Source organism: Pantherophis guttatus, chromosome 4 (genome assembly GCF_059756535.1).
Source record: "Pantherophis guttatus breed Tessera chromosome 4, ASM5975653v1, whole genome shotgun sequence".
NCBI classification, from domain to species: Eukaryota; Metazoa; Chordata; class Lepidosauria; order Squamata; family Colubridae; genus Pantherophis; species Pantherophis guttatus.
The window spans coordinates 6,866,219-6,877,684 of NC_142066.1; the positions used below are offsets into that span (position 1 = coordinate 6,866,219).

Sequence of the window (11,466 nt, forward strand, 5' to 3'; positions counted from 1 at the left end):
GAATCATAAGGTACAATACTTAATGATAGTCACAGGATACAAATAAGCAATCAAATCATACTAGGAAACAATATCAATATCAATCATAAGGATACAAGCAACAAAGTTACAGTCATTCAGTCATAAGTGGGAGGAGATGGGTGATAGGAATGATGAGAAGATTAATAGAAATGCAGCCTTAGTGAATTGTTTGACAGTGTTGAGGGAAATATTTGTTTAGCAGAGTGATGGTGTTCGGGAAAAAACTGTTCTTGTGTCTAGTTGTTCTGGTGTGCAGTGCTCTATAGCGTCGTTTGAGGTTAGGAGTTGAAACAGTTTATGTCCAGGATGTGAGGGGTCAGTAAATATTTTCACAGCCCTCTTTTTGACTCGTGCAGTATACAGGCCCTCAATGGAAGGCAGGTTGGTATCAACTGCTTTTTTCTGCAGTTCTAATTATCCATTGAAGTCTGTGTCTGTCTTGTTGGGTTGCAGAGCCAAACCAGACAGTTATAGAGGTGCAGATGACAGATTCAATAATTCCTCTGTAGAACTGTATCAGAAGCTCCTTGCGCAGTTTGAGCTTCTTGAATTGGCGCAGAAAGAACATTCTTTGTTGTGCTTTTTTGATGACATTTTTGATGTTAGGTGTCCATTTTAGGTCTTGAGATATGGTAGAACCTAGAAATTTGAAAGTCCCTACTGTTGAAACTGTGTTGTCTAGTATTGTAAGAGGTGGTAGTATGGGAGGGTTTATCCTAAAATCTACCACCATTTCTATGGTTTTGAGTGTGTTCAGTTCCAGATTGTTCCGGTCGCATCACTAGTCTAGTTGTTCAACATCCCATCTGTATGGGGATAGAGCTGGAAAAGACCATGGAGGTCTTCAAGTCCAACCCCTTGCTCAACCAGGAGACTCTATGCTATTTCAGACAAGTGGCTTTCCAGTCTTCTCTTAAAAACTTCCAGTGATGAAGCACTACAACTTCTGAGGGCAATGTCGGAGCGTAAATCAGCCCCGTTCCCCCCCTGGGCACTTGATTAGAGACCGATGGATCTTGTTTTTCCATGCTGTATACTTTAAAGAAAGAAAACCTGAAATATATTCTAAGAAACATTTTATTATAAAGAAATAAAACAAACTTACTAACTACATTGTTACCGGACAAAGGAAAAAGATCAGGAAGTTTCTTCCTTAAACTTGGACATGCGCAGTAGCTCTAAAATCACAAGACAGTCTTATCTCTGTTACTACAGAGACGTGATAAAGTTCTCGGCCAGGCTACCATAAGTCTTAGGATGGAAGCTCAGCTGGCAAACACATAACGCAGTGACAGGAAAGCTGTTCCAAAGGTTAATAGTCCCCACTGTGAGGAAGTTTCTCCTTAATTCCAGGTTGTTTCTCTCCTTGATCAGTTTCCATCCATTGTTTCTTGTCTTGCCTTCTGGTGCTTTGGAAAATAAGTTGACTGCCTCTTCTTTGTGGCAGCCACTCAAATACTGGAATACTGCTATCATGTCACCCCTAGTCCCTTTCTCTAGACTGGCCATACCTGCTTCCTGTGATAATTTGTTTAGGAGAGGTAAAGAGAAAAGTGGAATACATTTAGAACATATATACAGACAGTTCTTGCCATTGAACATTGCATTAAAATCCTAAAACTTTATTATTCATGTTTGTTACTAGGAGCAACATTCTGTAAATGAAATATGTAATCATTTACAAATATTATATAGACTGTAGCCCAGGGGTCCTCAAACTACAGCCTGTGAGCCAGATACGGCGTGCCAAAGCCATTAATCTGGCCCACTTGCGACCATGAGACTGCCCTGCCCACATCGCCCCACCTAGCCGCCGCCCCCACCCACCTTCTGGAGGCCTCGGGAGGCGAAATATAGCCCCGTTTTTGGACGGCAGAGTGGTAATGGAGGCCGAGGAGGCCAAAAATGTGCCCATTTTTGGCCTCCCCAGCCTCCAGACAGAGAGAGAGAAGGAGAGAGGGAGGGAGGGAGGGAGGGAGAGAGGGAAGCATGGATGGAGAAAGAGAGAGAGAGAGAGAGAGAGAGAGAGAGAGAGAGAGAGAGAGAGAGAGAAAGACACACATACACACACAAACAGAAGTCCCTCACACACACCCCAAGGCAGTCACATCCCTTCATTAACCTGCTTTCAACCCGCAGGAGCATAACAAATTAAAGTTTAATTTGTGTGTATTGTTTAATGGACTGCTAAATTGGCCATGCCCACCCAGTCACATGACCACTTAGCCACGCCCACCCAGCTGGTCTGCCCCCCCCAGTCTGGGGGGACTGTGACTTGGCCCCCTGTTTAAAAAGTTTGAGGACCCCTGCTATAGCCAAAAGTGTTTAATAGATTAGAAATATCGGCACTATATTGTAAAAATCTAATTCTAATCTCAGGCAGAAACCACTGTTTTGGTTTTTTTTCAATATTGTTCTAAGTATTGTTTTCTGAAGAGTTTCTTTATTTGCAGTCTCATCACAAAATTTTACCAGCATGTCCTTTCCTTAGTCTTCGCTGTGAAGGAGATCAATGAGGACCCACATATCTTGCCCAATGTTACTTTTGGCTTTCACATCTATGACAGCTACAATAATCCGAAGATGACTTATCGGACCACTTTGGACATGGTCTTCAGATTACATACATTCGCCCCCAACTACAGATGTGGCACCAGGAAAAATCTCATGGCCGTCATTGGAGGACTTGGATCAGATACTTCATCCCATATAGCAGACATGGTAGATTTTTACAAGATTCCACAGGTGGGTCTATAGGTGAGGGGATTTACCCTGTTCTTCTTAATCGATTAAAAGATTAATCAATGGATTAAGGATAACCAAGAGCATTCTTTAGTGTTCGTTCTCAGAAATTTCCCCTAAGATTTAAGTGACTCAGAATAACAGAGTGGAAAGGGACTTTGGAGGTTTTCTACTTCAACCCTGCACATGCAGAAGACTCTATGGCCGTGATGGCGAACCTATCGCACGGGTGCCACAGCTGGCACGCAGAGCCCTCTCTGCGGGCATGCGAGCCATCGCCCAGCTCAGCTCCACTGCGCATGTGTGCGTGCCTCCCACTGGCCAGCTGATTTTCAGGTCTCTGCCGTGCATAAATGGGGATGGGGCGCAACTGGGAAACACTTGTGCATGTGCGGGGGGGATTGCACATGCATGGGTGGGGGACAGGGGGAGCACAGCGAGCCCTCCTGCAGCCCGTTTTTGATCCTAGGAGGCTGCAGGGAGGCCTACTAGGCCCAAAACTGGGCATGGGGGGGGGGAGCGGAATGCCCTCTCACAACCTGTTTTTGGTTCCAGGAGGCTGCAGGGTGGCCTACTAGGCCCAAAAGGGGTGTAGGATGTGTGTGGCATACCCCTCCATGGCCCGTTTGTGCACCCAGGAGGCTGAAGTGAGGCCTACTATGCCCAAAACTGGGCATGGGGGGGGGAGTGGCATGCCCCTTCACAACCTGTTTTTGGTTCCAGGAGGCTGCAGGGTGGCCTACTAGGCCCAAAAGGGGTGTAGGATGTGTGTGGCGTACCCCTCCATGGCCCGTTTTTGCACCCAGGAGGCTGAAGTGAGGCCTACTAGGCCCAAAACGGAGTGCAGGGTGTTCGTGTGCACATGCGTGGGGGTGGGGGGGGCACAAGGGGGGTCATGCACGCATGCACAGGGGTGTGGGGCATTTGGGGGGTGCACAGATTGCATTATAGGTGCCAGCACACGGGCATGCTATTGCGTGCCTACGCACATACTTTTGGCACGCAACAACAGAAAGCTTAGCCATCACTGCCCTATGGCATTCCTGAGAAGTAGCTGTCCAGTCTCTTCTTAAAAGCCTCCAGGGATGGAGCATCCACAACTTCTGGAGGCAAGTCATTCCACTGGTTGATTGTTCTTGCTGTCAGGAATTTTCTCCTTAGTTCTGGGTTGCTTCTCTCCTTGATTAGTTTCCATCCATTGCTTCTTGTCCTGTCTTCAGGTGGCTTCGGGGAATAGGTTAACCCCCTGTTGTGTTGTGTCAAAATGCTGCTGGCATTTTAACACGTTTCCTGTTAGGTTGAATGAAACAATGATTCTCCAGAAATTTATCTACATTTTCAAAAAATTGAGAAGTTATGGATAAGGAGTAAATTCTGATCTGTCTGTCTGTCTGTCTGTCTATCATCTATCTATCTATCTATCTATCTATCTATCTATCTATCTATCTATCTATCTATCTATCCATCCATCCAACCATCCATCCATCCATCCATCCATCCATCCATCCATCCATCCATCCATCCATCTATCTATCTATCTATCTATCTATCTATCTATCTATCTAGGTAACAAAATGAAATTCAATGTAGAGAAAAGTAAAGTCCTACACTTAGGTAAGAACAACCAAAAGTACACATATAAAGTGGGTGAAACCAGGCTTAATAGCTGTGAGAGGGATCTTGGAGTCTTAGTGGACAACCAGCTAAATATGAGCCAGCTGTCAAGTTGCAAAGCTTTCAAGTTGCCATGAGCAGGAGGGAAGGAGAACTGATGGAGCTGATTGATCTCCCTAACTGAAATTACATTCCACAGATTCTTTCCTACCGCAATCAGTAGGAGAGCCGAAGTAGTTAATTGGAGAATGTGATTTATAACATGGCCAGGGAGGAGGGGAGAGACAGGGTCATAGGGGTACATAAATCTACGTAGGATTAGTTCTAACTGCATCCGAATATTGCCGAAATGGTGCTCCTGTATGACTGTATTTCTTTTGAAGTTTGGTTTGTGGCTCATGAATTAATTAGGCATCTTTCGGAAACTTCACACCAGCAGTGTGCAGTGGCAGCCAAAAAAGCCAATTAACAGAAGGATACAATCAAGATCAAGTGCTAATACCATTCTATAAAGCCCTAGTAAGACCACACCTAGAGTACTGCATCCAGTTTTGGCCACCACACTATAAAAGAGATGTTGAGACTCTAGAAAGAGTGCAGAGGAGAGCAACCAGGATGATTAGGGGACTAAAACATATGAAGAACAGTTACAGGAACTGGGCATGGCTGGTCTAGTGAAAGAAGGACCAGGGGAGACGTGATAGCAGTCTTCCAATATTTGAGGGGCTCCCACAGAGAGGAGGGGGTTAAGTTATTTTCCAAAGCACCTCAAGGCCAGACAAGGAATAATGGATGGAAACTGATCAAGGAGAGATTCAACCAGGAAATAAGGAGGAACTTTCTGACAGTGAGAACAATCCACCAATGGAACAGAAGTTGCCTTTGGAAGTTGTGGGAGCTTCATCACTGGAAGCTTTCAAGAAGAGATTGGGCTGCCATTTGTCAGAAATGGTATAGGGTCTCCTGCCTAGGTGTGGGGGTGGGGTTTGGACTAGATGACCTATAAGGTCCCTTCCACCTCTGTTAATCTATTGTTAATCTATCCAATTTTTGAAATGATCCATAAAAATGCAGAAGCAAAACAAAAAACTCTCCTTAACTTCATGGCTTGGGTGCTTTTTTGTAGCTCACATATGGATCATTTCCAATGGGAGAAATTGATACCGGTGTATCATCTTCACTTTATTTTATGGCCCCAAATGAGGTTCCTCAATATATCGGGATCATCCGATTGCTCCAGCGTTTTGGATGGAAATGGATTGGACTCTTTGCTGCCGACACAGAGAGTGGAGAACATTTTTTGCAGAAATTGGAGCTCTTGTTTTTCCAGCAGGGCATCTGTTTTTCTTTTGTACAAAGATTCCCAAAACTATTGCGTTTGGATGACTTGGGTGAATTTGGCGATATCATGTTTCATTTTTATACCCATTTCTCAGACGTTGAAACAAACGCCTACATCATCTATGGAGAATCTTTGACCTTAGCCTGGCTGACAGCTCTCAAATCCGTCTGGGAGGCTGCAAATCATGGAAATGCATCGTTCAGCAAGGTGTGGATCGCCACCAGCCAAATTGATTTCACGTTAACGGGAACCCAAAGGGAATGGAACCTCCAATTTTATGATGGGGCCATTGCCTTTCAAATCCATTCAAGTCGAAATCTAGAATTCGAGGAATTTCTCCGGTCCATAAAACCCTATTCAGGGCAAAGAGATGGATTTCGAAACCATTTTTGGGAGCAAGCATTTGACTGTTTCTTTCCTGATTCGGGATCGTCATCCTTGGGAAGTCAAGAATGTACTGGGGAAGAAGGCCTGGGAAACCTTCCAGAATCTCTGTTTCAATTACAGATATCAGGGCACAGCTACAGTATCTACAATGGGGTTTATGCTGTGGCTTATTCTTTGCATAGCATGCTATCCAAGAGATCCCGTTTGAGAAAAATCTTGGCAGATAAAGTGGCTGAATCTCCAGAACTACAACCTTTTAAGGTAACGTTTCTCCCACTTACTTTCCTTTTGCGAAGAATTTCGTTAAGAATAAGTTAGCTCACCAAATGAGCTAAGCCTTAATTAATATGTTGTTCAAATAGCTATGATGTCAAGCCTGAAGCTGACCTTGCTGTGGCCCATTTTCCTTTCTGGGGGGGTGGGGTCCAAGGGTGGGCTTAAAATTTTTTAGCAAGGGGTTCTCTGCCCCATTGCTGGGTGGGTGTGGCCATGGTGGGCATGGCCTAATCAGCCTCCTGCACCATGGTGAGGAGGGCATTCTTGTCCTCCCCGGGATCCGGAGGCTTTCCTTGAGCCTCCAGGAGGGCAAAAATGGCCTCCCCAGGCTCCAGAGGCCCTCCAGATGCTGGAAATGGGCCAGTTTTTGGCCTTCCCGAAGTTCTGGTAAGCCTGCTTTTCACCCTCCCTGAGCCTCTGCGCGTACCCTGCACCCCATCCTGAATCCAGAACGGGCCACATGGGGACACCTGGGAGGGGCAGGGTGGGGTGCGAGGGGCCAGCCAGGGGTGGGATTTGGGGGTTCTCTGAACTGCACGGAATCTTAGCTAGAGGTTCTCTTGAACCCCTGTGAACCCCCAGCAGCCCAACCCTGGGGGGGTGGTCTTTCCTATCGGTGTTTATTTTCACATGACTTCAGGCTGACACAACTTGGAGCTGAAGCGGGGTAGAGGTAGATGTGGGTTTGTTGTCAAAACAACATAGCTTTCAAATGAGTCAGGGATATTCCAATGGCTGGCTGGCCAGAGGAGGAAGAGAGATGTAACCAGGCAACAGGCCAGTATCCAGCTTGGACAATGTGATTTATTGTTTTGGGAAAATGGGAAACTTTTATCTTTTTAATGTGGTGGAAAGCGCGGGAACATTTAGAGTTGGCTTTCCACCGGTTGTGCCAAGATTATATTTCATAATAAAGCTGTTCTTTGAGGAATCAACCTGCCTTGGAGTTCTGTCTACAATGGGGGTATTACTTGCAACGTTGACATATGATTTTAAAAAAAAAAACTTGATGATCTTCTCTGCCCCAATGAAATTGCAGTTAACTTTCTCCACAAGGAAGATTACATCACATAATTCTGTGTATGTTATGTCAGAGTCTGTAGCTATCCAGTCACCACACAAGTAAATAATTCAGCAGGATTCATTTATAGAAGAAGCTTCTTTATATACAATAGTATAAAACATGATGCATATACACAATACCCATTCAGCTCTTGCAACGTGGTAGAAGAAGAATTAGCAAGGACAAGGACAAGAAGAAGAAGTAGAAGGAAGGATTAGAACAATAAGCAAGGAGTAAGGACAAATGAACTCTTATATACACAGAACAGTTAAGCTAAGCGACGCCCAGGCTCCGAGCTGTCTGACATGACTCACAACAAATCCTGAGTCTCAGTCACCAAACAGTTCCCATTGGCTGACTTGTTGTTATGGCTATTCCAGGTCATAAATTCTTATATACTGACATGTTATTCATTCACAATATTTTGTGGGTTGATTTCTTCTTCTGTTGAACAAAACTGGATATTTACAAATGAAGGTGGATATACATATCCCAGGATATTGTTGCAGGATCCCAATCTGAGTCAGTCACTGGGACCAGAGGTTTTGTCTTGTGAGCTTTCAAACTCATGCTGGAGCCCATCTTCAGGGAATTTCTCTCTCACTAGAATGTGACACACTCTGCTAGAGAGAAGTTCCTTGAGGATGGTCTCCAAAAACAAGTCTGAAAGCTCAGAAGGCAAAACCTCTGATTCTGGTACCCAGCCCAGATTGTGTCCTGCAAAACTGGACATTCTTTACAAAACAAACTTTTTATTTTGATTTCACATTTTATCCAGTGAAACTGCATAAAAAAAAAATCAGAAATAGAACGCGAACTGTTTAATGTCGATTTCTTTCATTATTGTTATTTCAACTTCATTGCTTTCTTTTCAAGTAGCTCCACCCATTTCTTCAAGGCATTTCTTTCAACAACTCAGCAGGAGAGGGAGTGTCCTTTAATGAGAAGAGGGAAGTTGCAGCAGGATTTGACCTCATCAACATTATCGTTTTTCCAAACAAGTCTATCCAGAGTGTGAAAGTTGGAAGACTAGATCCCGATGCATCTTATGGAAATGAATTGATCATTAATGAACATCAGATTGAATGGCACAGAGGTTTTAATCAGGTAGGGGCCCACATATATGTTGAATGCTTATAGTTTTACAGCTTCCATTTCCTTAAATGGAAAAGTTAAAATGCCTCCAACTGTTGGTCATGATTTTCTTTATACCTAATTTAACTATCTCTATTTTCAGCTGAAGAAAATCTTAGCAACTATTTCTGCAATCTTTTTTTCCCCCTCACTTTATGACCAGGTTCTTCCAGTTTCTCTGTGTAATGAATACTGTCACCCTGGATATTGGAAGAGAAAATCTGAAGAGAAAACCTTCTGCTGCTATGATTGTGTTTCATGTCCGAAGGGGAAGATTTCAACTAAGATAGGTCAGTTTTGAAGACCTACAAATTATGAAAATATTCAGCTGCAAAGAAATTGTTTTTTCAATTTCAAGTTGTAATTTGTCATGGTTATTTATGTCAAGTGCCGAGGAAATCAGGAGATTCAGGCAGTTCAAATGAGAATAAAGCTGTATTGCAAGTTTAAGCTCTCTACAAGAATCTGACCAACTAATCGTCAAGTGATAAAAAACAATGGATAGAAACTAATCAAGGGAGAGATTTAACCTAGAACTAAGGACAAATTTCCTAAGAAAACAATTAACCAGTAGAATCACTTACCTCCAGAAGTTGTGGATGCTCCAACACTGGAGGCTTTTAAGAAGATATTAGATAGCTATCTGTCTGAAAATGTATAGGTTCTCCTGCCTGAGCAGAGTGTTGGATTAGAAGACTTCTAAGGTCCCATCTAACACTGTTATTCTGTTAATAAGGTAAAAATTCCCCTCGCACATATGTGCTAGTCATTCCCGACTCTAGGGGGCAGTGCTCATCTCCGTTTCAGAGCTGAAGAGTCAGCGCTGTCCCAAGAGGTCTCCGTGGTCATGTGGCCGGCATGACTAAATGCCAAAGGCCCACGTAATGCTGTTACCTTCCCACCAAAGGTGGTCCCTATTTTTCTACTTGCATTTTTTATGTTCTTTCGAACTGCTAGGTTGGTAGAAGCTGGTACAAGTAACGGGAGCTCACCCCGTTACGCGACACTAGGGATTCAAACCGCTGAACTGCTTGACTAAACAGAAATTCTGTGAATATAGGTACACAAAGAACTAATGACAGAATCAATATCAATCTTCAAGCAATAGCATAAAATATTCATTCAAATGTAGTAAATAGGACATCAATGAGTTTCCATCTGATTTTTTTTTTATCCAGACACAGAAGATTGTATCAAATGTCCTGGAGATCAGTACCCAAGCATGGAGCAAGACCGATGCCTTAACAAAACAACAAGTTTCCTGTCCTTTGAAGAACCTTTAGGGATCAGTCTGGCTTCAGCTGCTGTTTTCTTTTCCTTCATGACAATCAGTGTGCTTGGAATTTTCCTTAAGCGTAGAGATACCCCCATCGTCAAGGCCAACAACCGGGACCTCACTTACACTCTCCTTATCGCCCTTCTGCTCTGCTTTCTCTCTTCCTTGTTATTCCTTGGTCAGCCAGGGAAAGTAACCTGCCTTCTACGTCAACCGGCATTCAGCATCATCTTCTCAGTTGCTGTTTCTTGTGTGTTAGCTAAAACTATTACAGTGGTTGTAGCTTTCATGGCTACTAAGCCAGGTTCTTCAATGAGAAAATGGGTGGGGAAAAGATTGGCTCTTTCCATTGTCCTTTCTTGTTCTTTTCTTCAAGCAGGTCTTTGCATTATGTGGCTGGCAACATCTCCTCCATATCCTGAGTTAAACATGGACTTCCTTGTGGAAACCATGATTTTGCAATGTAATGAAGGCTCCATCTACATGTTCTATTGTGTCCTGGGCTATCTGGGCTTCTTGGCCATTGCCAGCTTCATTGTGGCTTTCCTTGCCCGTAATTTACCTGACAGCTTTAATGAAGCCAAGTTCATCACCTTCAGCATGTTGGCCTTTTGCAGTGTGTGGATCTCCTTTGTTCCAACCTATCTGAGCACCAGAGGAAAAGCCATGGTGGCTGTGGAGATCTTCTCCATCTTGTCCTCCAGTGCTGGGTTATTGGGATGTATCTTTTTCCCCAAATGCTTCATCATTGTGTTGAGACCAGAACTAAATACCAGGGACCAACTGATCAAACGAAACAATTAAATTATGTTTACATTATTTTTATGAATAAAAAGGGGAGGATGTTAGCAAAGAAAAATTAAAGATGGCCCTTTTTCAATGTTTCTTCCAACTTTCCAAGCCAACATTATATTATGTAGTTCTACTCCATTTCATCCATTTCCTAAATTAGATTTATTCTCAGTTACTGAAGAAGTGATTCAACAGTGTAATGAAGGTCATCCCAAAGGTGTTTGTTCAAGAGGCAACTGGACTGGACTTTCTGGTTTTTCTTTGAAGATGTTTTCAGTGGTGGGATTCAAATAATTAGCTGCCATGCCATTTCCCATCCTCCCTGGCCAGGGGTGGGTTCTAAATTTTTTTACTACCGGTTCTGTGGGCGTGGCTTATTTTGTGGGTGTGGCTTGGAGGTCAGAGTCATTTCTGGAAGGTCCTCGCACTTACGACCAGTCCTCGCACTTACGACCCGACTCATTTGTTTGCTTTTAACACTGATCAGCTGTAGGACGGCCCTTTGAAGCCCCGCGGCAAGAGTTTAAACAGTTTTTTTCCCTCTAGTCATCAGCTAGGACTCAGGAGGCAGCAATAGATTGGGGGTGGGGCCAAATAAAAGGTAAGAATAACGTTGGGGGTGGGGGGGAGGGAGGGGGGGAGAACCGGTTCGGTGATGTCATATCGTCACCACTACTGGCTTGGCCGAACCAGACCGAACCGGGAGGAACCCACCACTGCCCGTGGCCTATGGCAACTCAAGGGCAGGCCAAGGATGCGAATTGACAGCTATTCTATTTCCACTCTATCAGTTCAAATTTTTAATAAAAACGTGACTAA

At 43.9% G+C, this 11,466-nt stretch overlaps 1 protein-coding gene across 1 annotated transcript; it reads left to right on the forward strand.

Moving 5' to 3' along the window:
• Positions 1-5,546: 5,546 nt before the first annotated feature.
• On the forward strand, positions 5,547-11,208 carry LOC117658073 (vomeronasal type-2 receptor 26-like). Its single transcript, XM_034406199.3, has 4 exons — positions 5,547-6,367; positions 8,325-8,552; positions 8,743-8,869; positions 9,758-11,208. Exons 1-4 carry the CDS (start codon positions 5,567-5,569, stop codon positions 10,657-10,659), a joined length of 2,058 nt encoding a protein of 685 aa, XP_034262090.2. The 5' UTR covers positions 5,547-5,566; the 3' UTR covers positions 10,660-11,208.
• Positions 11,209-11,466: the final 258 nt, after the last annotated feature.

Coding starts and splice junctions, on each gene's coding strand:
- LOC117658073 (XM_034406199.3), top strand. CDS start 5,567: ATGGCCCCAAATGAGGTTCCTCAATATATCGGGATCATCCGATTGCTC. Junction 6,368..8,324: donor CAGAACTACAACCTTTTAAG/GTAACGTTTCTC, acceptor CTTTTCAAGTAG/CTCCACCCATTTCTTCAAGG. Junction 8,870..9,757: donor GAAGATTTCAACTAAGATAG/GTCAGTTTTGAA, acceptor TTTTTTATCCAG/ACACAGAAGATTGTATCAAA.